The following is a 23,418-nucleotide window of genomic DNA, read 5'->3' on the forward strand; positions in this document are numbered from 1 at the left end:
AGACAGCTAGAACAGAGCTTGAGTGTGTGTGGAAGAAGCCGGCCAGCTGGGCTCAGCCTCTAGCTAGCTGGGTGACCTTGGGCCGGGGAGTTCACCTATCTGAGCCTCAGTGTCCTGGGTCAGATGAGAAGAATGAGAACGGGGACCTGACAGGTTGTTGCTTTGTGGACTAAACGAGTTCCTATGTAAAATATTTAGAACAGGGGCGCCTGGATGGCTCAGTGGGTTAAAGCCTCTGCCTTCGGCTCAGGTCATGGTCCCAGGGTCCTGGGATCGAGCCCTGCATCGGGCTCTCTGCTCAGCGGGGAGCCTGCTTCCCCGCCCCCCCCCCCATGCCTGCCTCTCTGCCTACTTGTGCTGTTTGTTGAATGAATAAATAAAATCTTAAAAAAAAATAAAAAACTTAGAACAGGCCCCGCTTCTTCTTATCCAGCCTATACCATCTGGTGAGAAAAGAACCTTGCCCCCGGGCCTGCCTAGTTGCCCCGTCCAGGTGTCCTGCTGCCTCCTGGGGACACTAGCCCGCTTTGTCACCTAGTTGAGCACCCCCCCCCCCCAGTGAGGTTGGCATTATTCCCATTTTCAGGTAAGTACACCAAGGCTCAGGGCGCCAGGGCCCTCGCTGGTTAAGGGGTAGGAGCCAAGTTAGAAAGCTGATCTGACAGGCTTCTAAGCCCCTACATGCTCTCCTGCTGTGTGGGGTGGTGCTGTCTGGAGGCTCCCGAAAGGCTGCCCCCTGCCCTCTCCATCCCCACGGCTGGGGCAGACCAGGGACAGTCTGGGAAGTGCCCGCAGGCGAACCTCAAGCAGGATGAGGCCTGGGAGGCCCGGTGGCTGGTGCAGAGGTGGCGGGGGGTGGGGTGGGAGCAGGGGTCAGCTGCGCAGCCACAGGACTGAGCAAGAGTGTTGCACTGTGGACGCCTGGACGAGTCACTGGTTTGTGGTCTGGTCTTCTTGGTGCCCAGCTCTGACCAGAGGCTGCTGCCCAGGGCAGCCAGCTATGGGGTGCGATTTCTGGGGCTCTGAGAACTTGCCTGTCTCTTCCTCAAGCCAGAAGGGCTCTCCTAGAAGGAAACCCTGGGTAGGGCGGAGCCATGACATCCCAGTCCTGACAGCCCTTGAGAGCCCATGCTCTCAAGCCTTAACCCTGGTTCCAAGGGAGGGCAGCCCATGGAGGGCCAAGGAGACGGGGCTCGGGAGATGGGGGGGCGACATGCCGCCACAGGGGCACCTGGCGGGACTGCTGGTTGGCCTCGGCCTTAACATGTGTCCTTGGGCACTTGACAAGCTCTAAGAGCCTCCATTTCTCGTTGCCGCAGGACTTTGAGGATGGAAGGGGAGGGTTCGAGCAGCAGGCCTGCCACAGGGCTAGGCCGGGCCTTGGTCAGGCTCTAGCTCCTGTGGTCTCCGCCTGGCCTGAGACTGGGGGCAGGGGCAGCAGGACAGCGGCGGAGACAGGCTCTCCGGCGGGTGGCGGCCCCTCTGTGGCCGGTGGCGGCCACCAACAGAGGAGCGGTGTGCTGCGGTTGCCAAAAGAGAAACCCAAACGAGCAGCAGCCTCCAGCCGCAGGAATAGAAGTGGAAGTGTGGCTTCGGGGTCTGGGAAGTCCCACTGCCCCTGGCGTGGGGGGTGGGGGTCACCCTTCGAGAGACAAGAGAATGCATCTTCCCTGTTCTCCGTTCCAGCCGGAGGGCTCTGGAGGCTCTGGGTCTTCCTCGTGCTGCTCGGTGCCCCCGACTGCGGGCCGAGCTGACACGTGTTATTTGGTTAGGACTCCTCCAGAAGTGGAGGCTGAGGACCATCTCCCATCATCAGACCCCAACCCCTCGGACAGAGGCGGGGCTCCCGTGGCGGGTCCCTTGGGTCCACGTCCCTCCGGGCTCTCCATGTGACATGCTGAGCTCCCGGCTCACGGGTTCCATGCCAGCCTCTGAGCTGACCACGGGGCCTGCCTCCCATGCGGGCCACTCAGAGGCCCCTGCAGCATGGCAGATGGCCAGACCGCCTAGGGAAAAGGGAAGGGGGGAGGTCGGGAAGATGAAAAAGATATCCCCGTCCCTGTCACCTTTGGGTCACTCCAGGCCAACACCTTGGGGAACCAGTTTGCTCAAGGGCTCTTCGAGAAGGCCTGAGGGGGCCTTACAGCTCCCTGGGTCCCTCCCCACTATCGACAAGGAACCCAAAGGCGAGAAGAGGCAGCCCCTCGCTCAAAGTCACATAGTGCGCCAGGGCCCCCACTGGGAGCAGAGAGACTCCCAGCCCAAGGCTGTGCACAGTCCTGTCCCACCCTGCAGCCCTAGCACGGTTCGCATGAGATCCCCCCCCCCCCGGCGGGTACTCCGGGACCCCGGGACCCCGGGGCAGGAGCACTGGGAGCAGGGTTTCATCTTGGTTACAAGAGCCTTCCTACTACAGTCTTTCGGGGACATCACAGGTGTCTGCGTGGAGTCTGGCCTGTTGGGGAAGGGAACAGGAACCAGCCACGCGGCTGGGGGTGTGCAGGGGTCAGGGCACCTGGAAGTCGCACTGCAGGAGGCCTGTGTCTGGGGTGGGTGTGGGGGTTCTGCGGGGAGGTGAAGCTCTCCCATGCGCATCCAGCAAGACCTGGGGCAGAGAGGCAGCGCTCCTCATCTGCTGGATGGAAAAGAGTGAGCATGCTGGGCTCTGGGAAGACGTCCCAGTGGTGTCTGCGGGAAGGGGTTCAGCCCGGGAAACACCAAGTAAGGCAAAGTGAAACTGGCTTTTGAAATATAGGACTCCCCGTCAGCTGCTTGGGAGGGGAAATGGTGGACAGCCTTGCCCAGGCTCGAGGGGAAGCCTTGCCTGCAGAGCAGCACAGGAGGGCTGGCCCCAGCCGGCTCAGCAACCCTCCCCTCCGCTCCGATGAACCGCCCCTTGCTCCGATCCTCGATCCTCGATCCTCGCTGGCTTGCTCTCTCAGCTGAGAGGCTGAGCCGTTCCCGGGGGACTGGACTGGAGCCTCCCAGGGAAGAGAGGACTCTGGTAGCACCAGAGGGTGAGCGAGCCGCAGCTGGGACTGGCAGGGGGCCCAGTGCAGCATCCCCAGGCCTCTCTAGAACTGAGCTGCCATTAGCACCCTGCTTCCTGGGAGCGGCCTCTGGGGAAAGCAAGAAGAGAAGGCGAGGCAGGGCCCTCTGGGGCCGCCACGCAGTCATGTTTGGAGGGCTGAGAGCAGCAGGAGGAAGTTGTGAGCAGCCGGTGGGCGGGGGGGGGGGGGTGCTCCCACTCAGCATCTGCAGCAGCTGGGGCTCCTGGCAGGCCTGAGCGGCCACTCACTTCCAGCTGGGACGGCTCTGGGCCCGCCGCAGCCCTGAGCCCTCTCTGGTGACTCAGCACCACCACAGGCCCCCAAGCAGGGCCTCTTCCGGTGAAGGGCTCAGGGATGCTGGGGGGCGGGGAGACGGGGGGGGGGGGGCTGGAGCTCCAAAGACTGAGCTAGAGAAGCCTGCGGGGCAGCCCCAGGGCCCTCCAGCTCCTGGAGCCCCATCTCCCTCCACCTCAGAAAGGCCAGGAGGGCAGCTGGTACAGGAAAAAAGGACGTTTTTATTTCCATAAATACTCCTGCTCTCACTTACACACCGACCCCTCAGCCCCCGGACAGATGGATGGGCAGAGGGGAGGTGCCCACGGGAGGCCCCAGCAGAGGCCAGCGACTGAAGGAGACGCACTGAGAACTCCAGTGCAGGGCCTCCCTTGGCCAGGAGCGCTGGGGCACCCGCTCCGCCACAACCTCTGGGCCAGCAGCCACAGCCCCCACAGCCCCTCAGGAGGCCTGACGGCAAAGGGGGCAGGTGAGTGGAGTGAAACCCCCATGAGGAGTGGGGGCCGCGTGGGGCTCCCCCAACTGGGCCTCCTGAGATGGTGACCACAGGGCCACTGAGAAAGAAAAGCAAAGAGTCAAACCACACACCACAGAGTGCAAAGAGCTGGGGGAGCAGGCATCACCCCCCCAGTCACCCGGTTCCTATGGAGGAGACCTGAGCTGGTTCCCGCACCAGCATGGCCCCCGAGTTATGGCTGGGCCTTCCCATAAGGCATAAGAGAAAGGTGGGGATGACCCCACCCCGGGCTGGGGTCGGGGCTGGGCCTGAGGTCCTGGCCCCTGCCTGACAGCCATGCTTCTCCCCCATGACCCCAGGTCCTTCCAGGGCCACGCAGCTGCTCCCTGCTCCAGGCTCCCCCTCTGTGGCAAAGGTCCCCAGCAGTGCAAACCCAGGCCCAGCCTCCTGCTGGGTTCAGCTCCGCAGGGGAGGGGGACGAGGAAGGAGGGGGGCCACAGGGGTGAGGGGAGAAGCACCAGGCCCAAGGGATCTCGCCATGGGAACAAAGGGCATCCTAGGCCACCACAGCCTCCCACCCAGGCTAGACGGTGCCCGGTCCTGCTGCCCTCTCCTCTCCCCACCCTCTCCCTGTTCTAGAGGCTCCCCCAGGTCTCAGGTGGGGGGAACTGGTCCACATCCCCCATCTCGTTGTAGGTCTGGTCGCCCATGGTGAAGAGAAGCTTGTAGCGGAGCCGAACCTTCTCCTGGGGCAGAGATGAAGGCAGAGTCAGAGGGAGAGAAGAGGCTGCCCCACCCCCACGGCGGTGCGCTATCACGGCCAGGCCCCTCACCTTCTGGGGGTTGGCGAGGAGCAGGACCTGGGTGATGGCTGAGGGGTGGACGATGGGGTTAAACGCCGGCAGCTCCGTGCCTGAGGGCGGCTGCAGCTTCACTTTCATGACCTGCAGACCGTAGGGCGGGACGGCACCGGCTAGCCCTGGCTTCCTGGCCCCATCCTGATGGGCCGGGCTCAGTCCGCCTGCCAGCTCCTCCTCTGGGGGTCCCGGGGCTCTGTCCTTTGGTTCCCTTCTATCCCCTAATTCCCAGAGGGACCCTGCACCTTGCCCCCTGGCCCCCCTGCCCTGCCAGCTGGCTCCCTTCCAGCCCCAAGTCACCCTGCCTCCAAAGGAGGGAGGCACGCGTGTGTCACCTTGGGGACAGCTGACTGGAAAACGATGTTGCGGATGGGCTGGGGGGCGGTGCTCAGCATGGAAACCACCACCACCAGCACGTCCGAGCGCCCGGGCAGTGGGTCTCGGGCAAAGTGGAAGAGAACCCGGAAGCCATGCTGGTCATACACCGTCACTGGCAAGATGCTGCCTGGCAGGGGGAAGGGTAAGGGTGATGGGTGGCGCTAGGCCTCAGCCCCTGCGCGACCAGCCCACTCCCCCAACCCGGCTCCCGGCAGGCACTCGCCGCGCTGCTGGGAAGGAGTGGACGGGTCCAGGAGCTCAGGTCCTCGCCTTCACCCTGGGGAGCAGGGCGGGCGGGGGCTGCAGACTGGCACCCAGATGGGGCAGGGACACTTCCACCGTGTGGGTGGTGGCAGGACACCACCCCAGACGGGGTCACAGCTGGGGCTCCCCCAGTGCTGGAGTGCAGGCCAAGGGGTGAGCTGGGGTCACGCTCTCACCATGCAACCCTGGTACGTCACCCTGCTGTTGAGGGTGCTCCCACTCCCCACTTCTTGGGGACACTGGGGGTGAGGCCCTTGGTGACAGTGTAGTTACGAGAGGAACAAGGCCAAGAAGACCTGCCCGTCTTCATTGGTCTGTTCATGGCCTGGGCTGGGCTGGCCCCATCTCGCTCCCGGGCAGGGGCAGCTCAGGCTTGGGCCTCCAGCTTGAGCCCCATTTAGTTTCATGATCTTGGAGAGACCCTGAACCTCTCTGTCCCGGCCCTGCCTTTCTGCGGAAGGCGCACCCAGCGAAAAAAAGTCCTCCTGCCTACAGGAGCCTGGGATCTGCAGAGCGCTCTGCCCTCACTCTGGCACAGATGAGAAAGCAGAGGCCCGAAAAGGGCAAGGGCCTCGCCCAGAGCTCCCAAGTGGATGGCGAGGGGGTCCCGGCCCAGCCCGTACCCGCCGGTGGCCCCGGCCCACTCACTGGGTTTGATGGACTCCAGGGGCACAGTGATGCTGGCCAGTGAGAGCTCAGTCGTCGCGGGCTGCTGCAAAGACCCGGGGGGCTCGGGGGAGGCGGCGTGGAGGAGGCCGGGGGCACTGGAGCTGGGCGAGCTACAGTTGCTTTTATTCTGCAGGTCCCGAAGTGTGAGCCGGGGGGCCGGCTGCTGCTTCTCCCTTGTTGGGGGATGTGGCATTGGGGTGTGAATCTTGGTGGGGCTGAGAGATCAGGGGCACAGGAAAGGCTGGGCTTCCTGACCATCCCAAATGGCCAGCTCAGACGCCTCCAGTCTTTCGGGCCTTGGTCTCCTCACCTTGGAACAGGCAGCTCTTGCTCTCCTGCCCACCACCCCTGCCCTGTAGGGCGCAGCTTCCCCCTTCTCCCATAACCTCTGTGCTCCACGGGACGGGGGCCCTGCACCTGCCCTGGGCACCGCCACCTCCTCCAGCCCAGCACAGAGCCTGGCACACGGCGGCCCTCCAGCAGCCGCGGCTCACAGAAGCACGCGGGCACCAGGTCTCTCCCTGCTGGGCCTGGGAGAGCCCCGAATCTGCCACCCGTGGGGCTGGGTGGGGGAGGGGATGGGCGCGACTCCCACCCCATGTCAGCCCGGGGTGGGGTGCTCACCACCGCACTTGCTGGGACTCTGGGGGCAGTGACTGCTGCAGGAGGGTCTTCCCCAGGAGATCCAGGTCGTCCAGACCACTGCTCGCTGGCAGGGGCGTCTGTGCGGAGGGCTGGCTGTCTGTGTTGGGTACCCGAGGCGGGGCTGGGGGTTCTGCGCCATCGGAGGACTGTTGGGCATATACAAAGTGTGCAGATGGGTAGAGCTGTGCTGGAGAAGGAGCAGTCACCCGGAACTGCCCTGAGGCCCCTTCTCTACCTGGCAGGTGACATTTGGGGAAGCAGCAGCACGGAAAGGGACAACATTCCTGCTGGCCCACACCCCTCTCGTGGGCTGGCCTGGTCTGGGGTTCTACTCTAGAAACCATCACATACCAGGGACCTTAAAGTCGCCCTCAAGAGGAAAAGAATGGGGAAGCCCATCACAACCGAACACAGAGACACAGGGAGAGGGTGCGGAGGCGAGGAGAGCACGCCGGCCCTCCACCACCTGCGCACGGTGCCTTAGCCCCAGGACCCCCACCACATGGTCCTCCCTCCTCACTGCCCCCAGCAGGCTGCCTGGCCCAACCATCCTCCCCCGGGACGGCCCAGGCTGGTTCCTGGCCCTCCTACCTGGAAGCTGTTCCATCCGGCACTGTCTAAGCTTGGGCCTGGAGGGGGTGTGGGGTCGCTTAGTCCTGCGAGGAAGCGAGATGGAGGTGAAGGAGGCAGATTCCCGAGCGGAAGCACGGGAGTGGGGGTGCTGCGTGCTGGCCTGGGGGTCCCTGGCACCTGCCCGCCCCCTGCATCCCCCCCGGAGGCTTAGCTCAAAGGGGAAAACCCACTTTTAGAGGGAACCAGCAGCAGAGCAGAAGCAGAAACCAGAGAGCCCGAAGGCCCATTCCCCGCAACCCTTCACGCTTCCGTGCCTGCCACTCTAAGGCCACCTCCACCACTGGACCCCAGAATTCTGTCTTCAAAGCGAGCTGGCAGCTGGCAGCCCAGGGGTGGTGAGGAGGGAGGCAGGGTGGGAGACACCAGGTGAGGAGCCATGGACAGGAGGCACCATTCTGCACTCCCCCACCCCCTACAATGGCCTCTGAGCATCCGGGTTGGAGGGCAGGCAGTGCGCCAGACTCCGAACAGCCCCCCTGGCCGGGCTGTGGTGTCTCCACGTGCACACTGGCCGGCGGAGCTGGCGCAGACCCTACAGGCCCTCTCTGCCCTGGCCCATGCCCATAGCTCGGGCTGGCTGGGGCTGAGGGGAGCCGGCAGCCCTCCACATGGCTCTGCTCGCTGGCTTGCCGTATGGCAGGTCACCAACCAGCCTAACCTCTGCTAAGTTCACCACAGGCTTTACCTAGGGAAGACAAGTCATCCTGTTTCTAATAAATCCTGCAGGAGCGAGCTGCAGCCTGGTGCAGGCAACTCAGAAGCCTCGGTCTCCTCCGGCCGCACCGCCCCGAGAACCGGGACGATACGGGGGCGGCCGCTAACATTTCCCATGCATACCCCCGGCCTCTGACACGTCAGGCTCCTCAGGCACGGGGCTCACTGACTCCTCGAACAACTACGGAAGCCAGGGTAGAGATGTCATCCCTCTTTCCGGGCTGAGGAAACGGATGCCAAGAGGGATCAGGGAATCTGCCCCAGGCCATGCGGCCGGCAAGGGGCAGCATCGGGGCCCGAATGGAGTCTGTGGCCTCCTTACAGGAGTATGAACGCAGCCCGGCCACTTGGCTGTGTGACCTCGGGCTGGTGACAACCTCCCTGCGCCTCATCTGTAAAACCAAGCTGACGACAGCGTCTGCATGAGGGGACCATGACAAACCAGCCCTTCAGAGGAAGTGCCTGAGCAGTGCCGGGACACCCTCCTCGGCGGGCGGGAAGTCCGCGTGGCTTCCCCTGCCCCCACCCCTCACCCTTCCTGCCACAAAGAACCGTTTGGGACAAGCCCCCTCTGTGGTCCCGGGGCTTCCTCTATTCCGCCAAGCCGGGCGGGTGCTGCCCTGGCACTTGTGGTTCCTGTTCCCACATTTTCTCTGCCTTTGAGTAGAAACGACCGGAAGCTGGAGGCTCAGGGCTCTGCTGCAGCCGCTCAGCGGCTGGACAGGAAGTACCAGGCACACCTTGCTTCTCATGAGGTGGCAGCTCGGTCCCTGCTGGTCGCCGGGGGGCCGGGCCCCACTCTCCAACCGCCCAGTGGGGCACTGGCCACCGGGTGCTGGACCTGCTGGGCCACCTGAGCCTGGACATCCTGTGGTCAGACCCTCTTAGGCAGGGCGTCTGCTGGTGGTCCACTGTCCCCTCTCCCTTGTGTCCCATTCCAAGTTCTTATGTCCCTTTCCTGGCCAAGGAGGTGAGTTCAAGCAGCAGAGAGGCTCGGAGAGAGGCCTCAGGATCAGAGCGCCTCGTTCTAACCTGCGCGCCCCCCTTAGGGCAAGTCACCCCGCCTTCCTAAGCCTTGCTTCCGCATCCGTGAAGCGGGGACGTCAGCGGCCCCCGCTCCTATGGAGGGTGGTCTGTGATACGACAGTGCGGTAGCAGCTATTAGGGAAGCCCCCTGCCCAGTCCCCTGCCCAGGACCCCGGCACATGAGCACTTTTTCTGGTCCATCAGGTTGGGTTTTTAACCTCAGACTTGGCTCAAGAGAACAGTCTGACTCCTGCCTTCCAAGTCAGTTCCCCAGCAAAACCTTCCAGATTCTTTTGACACAGCTCAAGCTCTCTCTGCCTTTAATAACTTCAGGCTGTCACTACCGTCCTCCACTTCCAAGCCCTCAGATGGGGCCACTGCACCAGAAAGCTAGACTCCTGACAACCGTCCTCCCCAGGAGTGCGCCCGGTTCCCTGTGGGCCCTGGAGCCCTGTGCCCGGCCTGTGGTCCAGGACCAGCTTGGGGCACAAGGTGCCTGGGGCTCCGATGCGGCAGGGCCAGCCACGGCTTCCCCTCTTCCCCGCGGGTCCGCTGCCAGCCTGCACCCCATTCTCGGCTCTAACCCACTGCAGGGAAGTCCCACTGGTTTCCCATGGGCCATGGGAGCCCAGCTGTGGTGAGCTCTCCGGAGGTGGGTTTAGAGGCTGGTTGGCCTCGCCCACGGACTGAGAACTTGTGCCAACTCTCTAACCTCCCTGAGCCTCAGCCTCCTCAGTCGTGAAATGGGCCTAACCCCCACCCCAGCCTCCAGAAGCCTCACCCCCCACCTGCAGCCGCCCCGCCCTCCTCCAGGCCCCGCCCCCTCCTCACCCAGAGACATGAGCTCATCGTCAAGCAGGGAAACTGAAGTGCTAGGCTGCTCGGGGCTGGCCGGGTCAGCAGGGCGGGTGGGCACGGGAGGGTAGGTGGTGCCCGCAGGAGGGAGATCCAGGCCGGAGAGGTCCAGCAGGGCTGAGGTGCTCCCTGTGGGGAAAGGAGTCAGGCACGCCCTGGATGAAGGACAGTAAGGCTCTTGGAAGCCAAAGTGCCTGCGGGGGGCGGGGGGAGGCAGCAAGCTGCACCCCTTCCCCTCACAGCCCTCCTGCTTCCTTCCCCCTCCTTGGCCACACTGCCCTGGCCCCCAAATCTGCCACCAGGCCCTTTGTCTAGCCCATGGTGTTCCTTCTGTCCAGAACCTATTTCCTCCTTCCCTCTACTTGGCCAACGGCCTCCCATCCTTTGAGATCTCGCTTAAACTCTGCTGCTTCTGTGTGGTGCCCCCCCACCGCACCCCCCGCCCACCCCAACAGGGCCTATTCTAACCTCCGCAGGCCCCCATGGCTGTCCCTTCACCCTGACTGGAGCCGAGCCCGCAACTTCTGTGTGTCAACCCCTCCCACCAACCACCTTCTGAGAACTGACTAAGCCTGGAGGGTGCCATCCAGCCCCGCACAAGAGGTGCCAGATTTATCAAATGAAAGAAAGGCCTTCCTTCTTCTGCCCGTCCTTGCCAACCTGGCTCCCAACCCCCTCTGCCCCATGTCCAGACTTCCTACCCCCCAAAGCTGCAGCCTGGGCACAGACTCTCCCCAGCTCTCTCCCTAGGGGCCTTCTCCTTCTTAAAGGGACAGGGTCACCCTGGCAGTCCTGGCCCACGGCTCTAGAACCTGCGCTTCCCCTCTGGGCTCTGCGCCGCTCCGGCTGCCAGGCCCCTCCCGGGCTCCCCGGCCACGCGCTCACCAGGCAGGGAGCCGGCTGCCGCATCGCCGTTCACCTCCTCTCCCCTCACCAGCTGCTTGTACAGGTTGATCACCTGGGTGAGGTTGTCGTTGGCCTGCAGGATCTCGGCTGGAACAGACAGGAGGAGAGAGATTAGGCTGAAAGAAGGTGGGGGGCTCTCGGGGGAGAGGAGCACCCTGCGTCCATCCCCACCCTCGTGTGAGGGTGTGAGGGGGTGGGGCCGGGAGCATCCTGACGGCTCTGCTCACTCGGACCCTCTGCCACCTCCCCTTGTCCAGTGTCCCCACCGCCCCGACCACGACAGCACGCTCTGGCCTCCAGGTCTTGGCACTGACTCTGCGGCCCGGATGCCCCACGCATCTCTGCGTGGCTTCCTTCCTGCCTGCCTTCAGATCTTCATGCTAAGTCCCCTCAGGAGGGCTTCCCTCACCCCCCACTCCCTGTCCCCTCCCTGCTGGCTGGTCTCTGGGTCCCTGATGACCACCTGAGAAACGACCATGCTCACGGCCTTGGTTTCTTGTCTGTCCCCTCTCCTTAGGCTCCGCGCTCTGCTGAGGACGTGGCTTTGGTCCATTTTAAGCACATCACGTCCCCGGGGACTAGAACAGCACCCGGCATAGACTAGGCCCGTACCAATGTCACGCCCTCAGGGGCCGGGCTCAGAGGGGTCCGGGCAGCGAGTCCCATGGGCAGGGACCAGGCACTTGGCACAGGGAGGCCCTCAGTGGGCTGCCACGGAGTCAGGGGCTGAGATGGCACCCGGACTGTGGCCCCAGAGACACTGGCTGACACAACGGCAGAGAATAAGAACGAGAACCTGATAGGTGGCCCTGGCAGGAGTCACGGGGCCCAGCTCTGGAACTGCTCTGGCCTGTGGGATCTGTGCTCCTCTTCTGGCCCTTACCAGGGAGGCAGTGTCTGGGGAGAGCCCCCGGCCTACCACCGTCAGGCTCGGTGACCTGGGCCAGTCCCTTCTCCCCATTCCAGACTGTTCAGCTCAGGAGGAGCACATGAAATGCCTGAGGAGGAACTTGGCCCCTGGGCTCTCCTGTCACCCTATCAGCCCCTGCTCTCTGCTTTCTCCTCAATGTGGAGGAACCCAAGGTCGGGGCTGGAGAAGGGGGCCCCCTGGTGGCAGCTCCCACCAACTGCAGATACTTAACAAAGCCTGGAAAAGGACAGGGAAGGAGGCAGAGGAACAGGACCGACTCAGCCAGGGGCTCACCTAAGGCCTCATCATTGTCTTCTGTGTCACTGGCCAGTCGGAAGAGCGTTGGCCGCATCCGCTCACAGCGCTGGTACAGCTCCTGGGGGCAGTAGGGTTGGGCGGGGGTCAAGCTGGCAGGGGCCTGGAGAGGGCAGGGGCTGGGCAGAGGAGGCAGGCGCACCTTCATGAGGTCCTCGCTGCTTCGGGCTGAGGCCCCACCCTGGCTGTGGCTCATCACCATCTCCGTCAGCAGCTTCACGTTGTTGTTGACCTCCTCGATGGCGCTCACCCGCTTTGAGATCTTCTCCATCCGCTTCTGGTCCTAGGGAGGCCGCCGCCCGGGGAGCCCAGGTCACGCCGGCTCTGAGCCAGGCACCGTCCACAGCACTCTAAAGAGTTTGCACTGGCTTGCTGTGACCCTGCTGCATGGGGCTCGTGCCCACCACAGGGCACTCTAGACCAAGAAGTCCTCTGCCAACCCCATGCTCACTTCCTCTCATCCTGCCGGTGCCCCCTGACCCCCGGCCTCCGCATGAACCCGTCGGAACAGCTGGGGCCCTCGGACACCACCTCCAGGATAGCTCAGGAATCTGGCCCAGGTGCTACTGGAGGACCAGAGCTGCACACCACATGTGTGGCTCTCAATGACCCTAGCCCTCCTTGCGTCTGTCCTTCGAAAGGAGGTGCCCACACTTAAAGAGAGAAAGGGGGCCTTTGTGGTCACCCAGTACAACCAGAAGCTAGGACAGAGAACCTCCCATCCCAGGCCCCCTGCGCTGACTATACAAGCTCCTTCCTTGAGGGATGGAAGGTGGGCTTGTGCTGTGCTGTGCCATAGTTACCCTCCTTGCGGGGGGCCGCCCCGGCCTTCTGCTGCACTGTCAAGGGCACACAGCTGGCCCTTGGGAGACAGCCTGGGACTCCTGCCCTGCGGGTCTCCAGACCATAAGCTCTGATGGCCTGCCCTCGTCCATACAAAAAGTTTCGGTGTGCACCCACAGCGTCTGTACACTCACTTAGAACTTAAACATGCACGCTTCTCTCTCTTGTGATAAATATACATACAGAAGTACCTCAAATATACAGAGGCCTCATTTATTTCTACTTCTCGTGGAAAAGGCCGTCAGCCTCCCAGAAGCCCAACTAGAGCAGGCTAGCTCAGCTGCTGGGAAATTCTTCCCTCCACGTGGGTCCTGGCTCTGCCCACTGGGCTCCCCCAGTCAGCTCTTTCTTGGCTGGCACAGCCCTTTATGGGGCCACCACAGGGCTCTCCTATGCACATACACAACCCCCCCTCGGTGGCCCAGCTCAAATCCTGCCTCTGCCTCCTCCCCGCACTGTGGGCTCGGCGATCACCTCCTGCACCATCTCCTTGATGAGTTTGTTGGCTGCTCGGAGGTCCTCGGGGTGGGAGCTCTTCAGCAAGCGGGCCAGCATCTGCAGGGACAGAGGGGCACACCTGGGACACCAGTACTGGGCCTGGGGTCATATCCCGGCTCCCCATGTCCTCGCTGGGGGATGTGGGGTACGTACTAAGCTCTCCGTGAGACAGTGAGCATCTACCGAAGCCTAATTGGGGAGCACTGAAACACTGCACGTGAATGTTCCCCGAGAAAATCCTCGACAGATGGTACAGAATGTTATGTTATTCTCACCAGAGAATCTTCTGGAAGGATGTACCAGGAACTCAACAGTGCTTACTCTCTAGATCAGGACTAGATAAATATTTGCTCTTTATCTTACCTCCTCCATAGTGTTTAGCTTCTCGCCCGTGAGCACATGCTTCTTTAACATGAAGTTAGTAAAATCATCATCACAAGGATTGAAGACAAAAATACGCAAACTCCTACTCAACCTATGAAATGCCCTCAAACTAATCCCAGGGACACCAGACGTGCGCTCATGTCTACTGAAAGCCGGGACTCTGGGTGGGATGTGCTCAGCGCACAGAAGTGCTTCACCGACCCTCCTGTCACCCACTATGGTGACCGGGGCCCTCATGAGCCCCTGCTTCGGGGGAGGGCAGCCAGCACCTGGAGCTCAGACCCCGTAGGCCCCGAAGGTCCTCCTGTACCCCTCCTACCGGCCCCTGGAGTCGCACCTTGGATTTCTCCTCGTCTTCGAAGATCACATTCTTGGGTCGTGGAGGAGGAACAGGAAAGGTGGCATCATCTGGAAGCTTCGGGTCGGACTTCACAATCCCTGGAGTAGACGGCGGTGGGAAGGCTGTGAACAAGGCCTTGGGCCAGGGTGGAGGATGGGAAGGGGGGGCAGGCGAGGGCAGGAGGGGTCTTTCTCCAGCATGCCGGCTCTGGACTCCGGTGGGCCAGGGCTGGCTCCGGAACTACAGTGTCGAACTGCGTGGCGGAGTCTAGGCAGCCAAGTTTTGAGGCCACTCTGTGGGGGCCACTCTCTGAGGAGAAGTTTCACCCAAACTCACCTTCCCTCCACCCAACCTAGCTTCAGACAGAGCCATAGAAAGGCCCCACTAGCTATGGGTTCTCGAAAAGGTAAAGGAGACCCCATGACCTCACTGCCAGAAGCTGCCAGAAGCCCCAGCTCGGGGAGGAGGGGCGGAGGCGCTGCTCACACCCCGCCCTCGGGCCCTCACCCTGCTTCTTCAGCATCTGGTAGGCCTCGGCGATTTTCACCTCCTCGGGCAGGCCGACCGTCCAGCTGTAGAGGAGCTCCAAGATCTTGCTCTTCACCTTCTCCGACGTCCGCGAGCCCAGGTACTTCAGAGACCGAGGGGAGGGGAGGCCGCTGCCATCGTCTGGCCCCGCTCGCTGCGGCCCCAACCCCCGGCCCGAGCTGGCCGCCTCCCCAGGACTCCCTCCGGAAAGCTCAGCCCGCAGGGCCCTGCCATTCCCTCCCCGCCCCCGAGTGGCCCAGTGCACGCCGAGCCACCTCCGAGCGCCGCCGGCCCACCTGTTAGGCAGGGATGACAGCAGCGGCACCCGGTGAGGATGAAGGGCTGCCCCAGGGAAGGCGCTGAGCCCAGTGCCCGCGGCCAGCTCGTCTAGGGCCTAACTGTGACCTCGGGAAGGAGGAGCCGCCCGGCTGGGGGCGGGCCAGGGAAGGGGCGGGTGTGGCACCGCTCAGCGGGTCCCACTCCCAGTCTTTTAGCAGCAGATTAGGCTGCGGCAACGGGCTCTCACACCAGTCGCCTTGTGGGAAAAGAACGCGGGGCTGGTGGGGACATTCAGCTGCTCTGGTCAAGAGAGGGGCCTATGAGCGAAGGAGGGGCCGAAGGGCTGGGGTCTCCTCCGAGGGGCCTCAAACAGGTGCATGTCCTATGGGAGGCCAAGGCTGGGGCTGGGCCCATCAGCAGGCTCCCCCACTTAGGTGTGGGGCCTCAGCATCCTGAGGTGGGGACAGGGAGACCCTCCACTAGAGCCTTGGCTGGGGGGCACTGCAGTCAGGTCCGTGGGGAGAGAGCGGAGCCAGGGTGGCCGAGCTGTGTGCATGCCCTGTGGTCACCCCTCACTAAGCCTGGGCAGTCCCATCCGTGAGCAGGTCGAGACGCCGGCCAGCGGGTGGCCTGGAAGCCCCTGTCCCAGACCCCACGCCGCCCCGGACTTCGCTGTGAAGTGTTTGTGCCAGACTTCTAACGGGGCTGAGCAGGGGCTCAGAGCACCCACCCACCTTGGGAGACACGACCTTGATGAGCTCGTTGAGAAAGCGGAACTTGCCCACCTCGTCATGGAACCTTTTGCCGCAGCTCTTCATGCATGTTTCCAGAACCTGGGTCGGGGGGGACCCCAGGGACAGAAGTCAGAGGAGACAGCCTCCCCTCACACCTTGGCCAGGGCCCAGAAGCTCAAGGGTAGGCATTTGGAGGGTAGCGGGAAATGACTCCTGAGGACCAGAGGACTCTGAGGATCAGAGCCCCGAGCCTGATTGCTACACCTCAAGGTGGGCGGGTGCCCTCGAGGGCTGGCGATACCCAACTGGCAGTGCCGGGGGAGCCCCACTTTAGCCTGGCCATGGTGCAGCACTGCTTATAAATGACTTTCCTGTGATTTTTCTTTGATGATTTTTTAAAAGTTCAACAGGCACCATCTACTTTGCCTTATCCCACACATCTGTGCCCTCAGAGGACTAGGATGTATCTGAGAAAACCCTATCCCATCAAAACAAATACGGAACTATGAAAAGAAAAACCATTTACCAGCCGAGGTCAACCATGCTCTACAGTGGGTTGCTGTGTGGCCCATGCCTGGGGGCCACAGCGCACCCCCACCCAGTCTTCTGCTGACATAGCTTTGAAAGCTCTGGCCGTAGCCTGGCATCAGCACTCAAACCGTCATGGGAAGGGGAGCACCGTCCTGGGTCTGGAGACCTCTGACGGGCTCCGAGAGCCGCACACTGCTCCTGGGACCTTTATGAACATGCTGATTCCTGGGAGCAGATACTGAAGGAGTTCAGGTTCCGCGAGCCTGGGGTGCAGCCCTCGTTCAGTATGTGCCCGGCCTCCTGGAGATCTGACACACGGCTGGAGCAGGGAACCCCCGGGCCAGACGATCCTAGGGCCTTTCCCCCCACAAGAAGCCTAACTGTGCAGGGGCTGGCACAGGAGGCCACGGGCCCCCGGGGGCTGGCCCAGACTCCCAATCTAAGCCATTCCGGCACCACTCCTTTGGGTTCTAAAGAAGAGCCTGTCGGGACCCCAAATCAACCTCAGTCTTGGCCTCCCCGGGTGCCATCCCCATGGCCGGGGCACAGATGGCACCCTCTCTCCCCTTCTCACCGTCAGGGCTTGGATCGCCTCCCACTCCTGCGGTGACTGGATCTTGTGAGCCAACAGCCGGGTGGCAAGTGGAGGCCTGGACAAGAGGAACGGCACAGATCCCAAATGGCCAGAGTCCGAGGCGCCCCAGGGGAGGGCTGCCACACCACCCTTCTGGGACTGCAGCCCCTGGCTGCTTCAGTGGGGCAGGGAGATGCAAAGGCCCAGCTTCTCTTCTGGTCTGATGGGGCCAGAGACGGAGGCCTGACAGGGCAGGACCAAGCAAGGATGCAGAGCCGGGGACCTTCAGAAGGCATCAGCTCAGCCCCTTCGCTGGCTTTGCTGAGAACTGGGAGCTGGAGAGGGCGCCACGGCCTCCAAGGGCCTGGTCTGGGAGTACACCATGACAATGGACCATGAAAGATGGGCAGACAGAGCTCCCTGGGACATTTTGCTGGGAGAAGGCAAAGCAGCTCACAGTGGAGGTGGTGATACCATCTACTAGATCACAAAAGACCCATCACCGGTGACCGTGACACTGAACATGGACGGAGTGCTTAGAATGGATGAAGCACCCCAGTTGCCTTTCCCTGCACAGCCTTCAGTGGGGCCCTTCAGAGTCGACAGCCCTCTCGCCCCCATTTTACAACAGAAAAAATGGAGGCTTGCCTGGCTGAGTCAGCCAACAGAGGGACAGGACTCGCACCCCAGCAGCTGGACTCCAGGTCGCGCCCATCACACTGTATGCACAGCCTCCCAGAGCACAGCGCCTGCACGGTGGCATGCTGTGCTCCCCAGACTTGAGCACCACCTGGGGAGCCTGCTAGCAAAGCCACCCCATGCTACCTGCCACTCTAGCCCCTGCCTGCACCAAGCCCCAAACGTGCATTTATGACAAGCACTAATTCTAATGCTGGTGGTTCTCGCTCTCCCTTGAGCAGAGGGCCCGCTGGCCTCCTCCCAGCTGGGGAGCATGTCCCAACAAAACACTGGTTAGGGCTCAGGCGGGCCTGGGCTTAATTAAGCCCAGGACTACCACTTTCTTTGTGGGGAACCCCCGAGTCCCCTGGGCCTCAGTTTCTTCACCTGCATGATGGGTTCAGTGAGGCCCAGTTTACAGGCGGCGTGTCTTACGGTAGTGGTGCCATCATCAGTTTGTGAGCTCGTTGATAATGAAAATGGAGTCGCCACCCACTCAAGTCTCCACTCCAGGCCATGGTGGGGAGTGGGCACGCAGGCGCACATTGGATTCTGTTGAGTACGTGAGCAAAAGAGGAGGCCACCTACCCCTCAAAGTCCTCGTTGAGCTGCTCGCAGAAGCCGTTGATGCTGGCCCAGTTCAGCTCCTTGTTCAGGGGGTTGGTGGCTCTGTCTGCAGGAGGGGAGAGAGGGCCCCCGTGGCCTGGTGAAAGGGTTCCTGCCTCTCCTGCTCCCTACTCGGGCAGCAAGGTTGGCCGGTAGGGGACGGGGAGAGGACTGAGCAAACAAAAAGACTCTCCTTGACTTCCTGGCCCAACAGCTTCAAGACCTGAGTGAGTATCTTTTGGCTGGATCAGTGGACAGATGAGCTCCCGTACATGGGCTTCCCCTTGTGGCCTCGCCCCAGAGAGTCCTACTTGTAGAGATGGTGCTTGGGGTGGTTCTCCCGCTCCCCACGGCTCCCATCTCCGCAGCTGCACGCCTGTCCGCCTGCCTACCTGTACCTCCTCTGATTCTGCTTCAGAAAGTGTCCTCACAATTCTCACGGAATTTACACACTCAGATCCAGAGGTAAGAAAAAAAAAAAAAAGCCATAGTTCTGCTCTCAAGGAGCCGTGTGGCTGGGAAGTGGGCCAAGGGAAGCTAGGTTCTCAACACAATGTGAGAAAAGGGAGGTGAGGGAGCTATGAGCAGGGGACTCAGTTGGGCCTGGGGCCAGGGAGGCTGCCCGGAAGAGGCAACACTCAAGCAGGAATTAACCGGGCTGGGGATGGCACGAGGGCCGTGCGGGCGGAGGTGAGATGTGGATCACTGGGCACAGAGCAGGGCGTGAAGGAGTGCGGCTCAGGTATCACCTCCTCCACGAAGTCTTCCCTAACCCAGGCTCTTGCCCAGGGGGGCACCGCCGGACCAGCTCTTTCTCCTACGTGCCTCAGCTCTGACCTTTACCAGAGGGCCCAAGCCTGCTGTTGTGTGGCATCCCAGCCTCTTGGGCACACGCCCGTTTCCCCTCGGCAAACGAATGAATGAAGGAGGGCTCAGCTGCCGGCAGGTGGGTGCAGGGTGTGGGGGAGTCTGAACCCAGGTACAGGTAGTGGCCAGGAGAGGGTACAGGCCTACAGGAGGGGGTGACACACCAGGCCAGACAGTCACCTCCCCGACACCCAGCGCTGGTTAAAAAACAATCAAGTAGCTAATACAACTTCCCTGAACCTCTGTTTCTCCATTTGTAAAGCTGGAGTGAAACGTGGACTGATTTAGAGGACAAAACTCTTGACGTAAGGTGGGGCCATGGCGACAGCCAGAGCTGGATCCTTATCACCTTCCCAGAAGCCTGTCTCTAAGCTTCTCCCTATCCCGGCCTCTTCTGCCCAAGCCGGACATTGAGCCGGGCTGTGGAGAGAACGCAGCCTAGCAGATGGGACAGAGAAGGATCTGAGGATGGCAGGAGGCTGGGGACCCAGCGTGTGGCGCCTGCCCACTTGGGTTCTATGCTGTGGTGGGAGGCCCAGAGCTCTGGGATCCCAGTGCCTGGCAGCCATTTAGTCCTTTCCTATTTATTCAAGAAATATTCTGAGAGCTGCGGCCCCAGAGGTGAAAAAGACAAAATTCCTGCCCTCCTGGAGCTCAGAGCCCAGCAAGAGAAACACCAACGACTCAGACAAACAAATAAACAGGACACTGCATGCTGTTATGAAGCCTCATAAAGAAAATCAAAACAAGGAGAACGTATAGAAGGTGTCTTGATTGGGAGGGGGGCTGCTGCTCTCTTGGGGCGAGCTCTCAGAGGAGGCACAGCTGAGCAGAAATCTGAATGAAACATTTTCTCTCTGGGTACGAATCTCTGTTCCAGGAGCCCTGCAGAGCCCTCTAGTCCCTCAGGGAGAGGAAGCTCCTGCTGACCGTTCAGGGATCCAGGAACAGCCGCTCTCCCCCCAGCCCCAACCATGATAAAGTGTAGCCACCTACTCTGCCTTCTAGTCCCCCAATGTGGCCAGAGGCTGGGGCACACCCATCTGGAGTTAGAAAGATAAAATGGGACCGGATCTTACCCTTTCAATGACATCTGGCAGGGAGACCCTAAAACGGGAAGTCCCGTACAAGTATCGGACACATGAGTCTGAGTGAGGACAGAGAAGCTAATTCTAGAAACTGTTCCTGAGTCAGAAGGCAGTGAGGAAGAAGCAAGGGCATCACGAGACATTAGCTTTCTCCCCTGCATCTGGCTCGGAGTGAGAACCGCTGGGTCCAAGGAGGCCTGACCAACCTCTGTGGCCTGGGCCCCCAACCCCCAGCCCTCTTACCTCCACCTGGGGGGAGCACTTTCCCTGGCAGGAAGCAAGGGAGAACACCCAGGGAGGGCAAGAGGGAAGTCTTTCACAATAGGGCACGACTCTACCCTGTCACTCCACGGTGGTGACAATATCATCATTTATCTACCAGAAACTACTCTTTACCTCCAAACCACTGCCGAGGGAAGAGCTTATAATTTTGGTGGGGCACAACGGGGAAGAAAAAGAGAGAATGATTGTAGCCTCAGTCTGTTGAAAATCCAGCCTACTGCCAAACCCGGGTGTCCTGACTCCTGTTTTTCAGGTGAGACTTGGGACTCTCAGAAAATCCCCACTGTTGTTAAACCTGACAGTGCTTTGTATCACCTTCAGCTCAAGTCCTGAGGTTTGTCAGATCTGTCAGCCAGGGCCCTGCCCATCCTCCCAAGCTGCTGCTGGGACCTGGACACTTGTGGCATTCTGGAACAGTCTCGAGGGCCACCTAGTGCTTCCTTTCCACGCCATCCCCCTTCACTGACTAGACTGACTCTGAAACATGCCTGGAAAAGCTGTGGTTCTAGGGCCAACCTCAGGGTTCAATTCTGCTCAAGACTGGCTCAAAAAGGGCTGACTGTGACCTCAAATCACCCTGCACAGCTCCCTGGTGTGTGAGGGGCCAAGGGCTGAGCTGAAGGTAGATGACCGAGAGCTCCCTGAGGCCCTGGCATTGACGTGAACCAAGGAGAGAAGAGACCTGGGAGGGAGCTGTCATTAGCCCAGGGAGAGTCCAGCGTGGGGGTGCGAGAGCCGAGGAGCTCCATCAGCAATACGGGATAGGAGGTCTGACTAGTAGTAACCATTGCCTGAGGACACACACAGAAAAGGGTTCAGGGGCCTCTGGAGGAAGGTCAGCAAAGGCTGGGAATGGGGTCTCGGGTGGAGGTACAGAACCTGAGGGGGTGGGCTGAGGGTAGTGACAGAGAACTTGACATTACTTCTGGAGTCTCAAATGGGACCCTCCTAAGCCTGTGTCGTTTAAGGGTTTCTCACTGTGTGGCCAGAGCTCGGAGGATCTGATGGGCCAGTGAGTCCTCCCTTCCTGGGCAAGGCAACGAGCAAATCCGAGAGGAGCTCAAGGAACGGATAGGAGGGAATCACGCCATGCAGGGCCAGAGAGTGGAGGACTTGGGGCCCAGAGAGAATAGGGTTCCTCCCTCGGGGAGATGCAGCCCTAGGACCGCTAAGGTGCAGCCCTAAGGCCGCTGGCTTTCCCCCTCCCAGGCCTAAAGGGAAGACTTGGGGGTCCGACCCTCGGTGGAGAAGTCTGGGCCTCAAGGCTTCGAGACTACTGTCTCCGTCCTGGGGGTTCTGGGCGCAGCTCACTCCTCCCCGAGGGTCGCGGCCCAAAGATCGGATGGGTGGGCGGTGCCCGCTCCCACCGCGGGTCCGCGCTGCTAGTGGGGTCTTCCTTCACCCCAGGGTCGGAGAAACCGGCTCGGGGCACCGCCTCTCCTGGGCCGGAGGCGGAGCGTGGGGAGGGGGCGCCGCGTACCCCGCCCCCGCCGGGAAGGGGCCCGCCTCGTGCCCCCGGTTCCGGTTCCGGTCCGGCCCGCGCCCCTCCCGGACACTCACTGATTCGCGCCTCCAGAGTCTCCGGCTCCATCGCGGGCTCCATCCGCCACGGGCCCCCAGCCTCGGCACCGCCCCCCGCCCCCCGCTGCTCTCGCGGGACCTCCTCGGCACCGCCCTCCGCCGATTAAAGGGGCAACGTCCGCCCCGACGCGCGGGAGCGGCGCACAGGAGCGCTCAGCACCATAGAGACGCGAACGAGCTCGCCTAGAGCGTCACCAGCTCTCCCAACTCCTCCCCCCAGGTGGAGTCTACGGCGCGGGAAGAACCCGGCGCCTGCCTTCCCGTTCACGGCGCTCAGGCCGAAGAGGAAGCGCAGGGACTGGGGGCCGAGAGCTCTACCATGGAAACCTCACGGGACGCTGTAACTCGTCGTGCGTCACGAAGATGCCCGTGACGGCTTCCGGAAGAACGCTCCGCGGCCATGTTTCTGAGGGGCTCTGAGGTCACTTCCGGAACCCTGAGGGGCTATTTCCGCTTCGGTGCGAAAGTGGGAGGGGCCCTTAAAAGGGCAATGACGTACGTTGGTCGCGGCGAAAATGACAAGTCAAAGTTTGTTGCGGGCTTAGAGTGTTCCAGGCGTTGTTCTAAGCGCGTTTTATGCATGAATGCGTTCCCTCCCACAACAAACCCATGAGCCCATGAGATAGTTTGAGGGCACACAAGTGGCAGAACCTAACCCCCGTGCTGTCTCTGCATTCGTTCTGCGATCTTTTAATGAACTCTGCCTTTGCTTTGCTCTGGGACGGGCGCTGGAGGAGAACCGGAGGAGAAAGGCAAGGCCGGATATTTATTACAGTGCGGTAGCCGAAGCTGTGGGGTCGTGGCAGCTCAGGGGGTTGCCCCGGCTCCAAACTGGAGTTGAGGGGTCGCGGGGATGAGGCAGGAGCTCTTGTGAGGGGCGGTTTCACGGAGGTGACATTTAGCAGAAAGACAGACGGATTTCTCCGGAAAAACCTGGTGCGGAAGGGTCTTTCAGGTGGAGGGAACCAAACGTTGCGGGGCTCGCAGGGTAGAAAGAGTAGGATGCGTTTAGAGAATTGATAGCATGTCCGTAGGGCCCCAGAGGAGGTGGGCCTGGAATTAGGCCAGGGCAAGATCATGCAGGTCTGTGTTTAGCTTTTTTTCAGTAAGCTTTGTTGGTGTCGTTGAAGAGTTTCAGGGGTGGCGACAAAGTCAGGCTTTTGTTTTAGCGCGGTGCAGGAGGCAACAGTGGGGAGACGGCACCGATGGGGGCTAGTCTGAACTCAGGGAGGGCAGAATGGACAGACTTCCTAGCCACAGTGTCTCTTCTCCTGCCGTTTCTCCTTCCATCCGAGGTCTCTCTCTCTCTGGCTTTCCCACCCGCGGCCGGTGGATCGCAAGATGACGTCATGCCCCGCGGGGGGCCGGTCCCGGGCTCCCCAGTCCTTTGCAGTCTATCGCCCTCTGGCGGCCCTCGGGGGAACCAGTCCATAGCGCCCTCTGGAGCCACTCCGTCCCGGGGAGGGTTAAAGCCGCAGAGACCAGGAAATCTGGTGAAGCCGGTTGGGCTTGGTGAGCGCCTTGAAGGACCTGAGTCACCTTGCAGAACTGCAGTGACCTCATCTGGGGGACGAGGGGGTTAGGTTGTGCTGGGTCAGTTTTTCCCCTAAACGCACCATGCAGCCGACTGAG

General features: G+C 61.7%; 1 protein-coding gene across 3 annotated transcripts; it reads right to left on the minus strand.

Moving 5' to 3' along the window:
- Positions 1–3,545: 3,545 nt before the first annotated feature.
- On the minus strand, positions 3,546–21,870 carry GGA1 (golgi associated, gamma adaptin ear containing, ARF binding protein 1). 3 transcript variants are annotated; one of them, XM_080812454.1, is made up of 17 exons: positions 21,766–21,869; positions 17,951–18,035; positions 16,685–16,760; positions 15,580–15,678; positions 14,546–14,669; positions 14,036–14,136; positions 13,291–13,371; positions 12,116–12,250; positions 11,953–12,034; positions 10,728–10,835; positions 9,819–9,971; positions 7,206–7,270; positions 6,594–6,760; positions 5,949–6,142; positions 4,994–5,163; positions 4,635–4,745; positions 3,546–4,547 (listed from the first exon to the last, which is right to left on the minus strand). In XM_080812454.1, the coding sequence occupies exons 1-17, from the start codon at positions 21,806–21,808 to the stop codon at positions 4,437–4,439; spliced, it is 1,905 nt and encodes a 634-aa protein (XP_080668580.1). In that variant the 5' UTR covers positions 21,809–21,869; the 3' UTR covers positions 3,546–4,436. The 3 variants fall into 3 exon arrangements, with proteins under 3 accessions (XP_080668580.1, XP_080668581.1, XP_080668579.1); XM_080812455.1 differs by having other exon boundaries at positions 12,116–12,256; positions 21,766–21,842; XM_080812453.1 differs by having other exon boundaries at positions 11,953–12,256; positions 21,766–21,870.
- Positions 21,871–23,418: the final 1,548 nt, after the last annotated feature.

This window comes from Martes martes (assembly GCF_963455335.1).
Source record: "Martes martes genome assembly, chromosome: 8".
In the NCBI taxonomy this organism is placed as follows: domain Eukaryota; kingdom Metazoa; phylum Chordata; class Mammalia; order Carnivora; family Mustelidae; genus Martes; species Martes martes.

What these genes read in the sequence shown, in the direction of transcription:
- GGA1 (XM_080812453.1), bottom strand. Translation starts at nt 21,808, where the DNA reads ATGGAGCCCGCGATGGAGCCGGAGACTCTGGAGGCGCGAATCA. An exon ending in CTCAACGAGGACTTTGAGGG is followed by an intron (nt 16,761 to 17,950) that starts GTAGGTGGCCTC and finishes CCTCTTGTCCAG; the next exon opens with GCCTCCACTTGCCACCCGGC. An exon ending in AAGACGAGGAGAAATCCAAG is followed by an intron (nt 13,372 to 14,035) that starts GTGCGACTCCAG and finishes CTGTCCCTGCAG; the next exon opens with ATGCTGGCCCGCTTGCTGAA.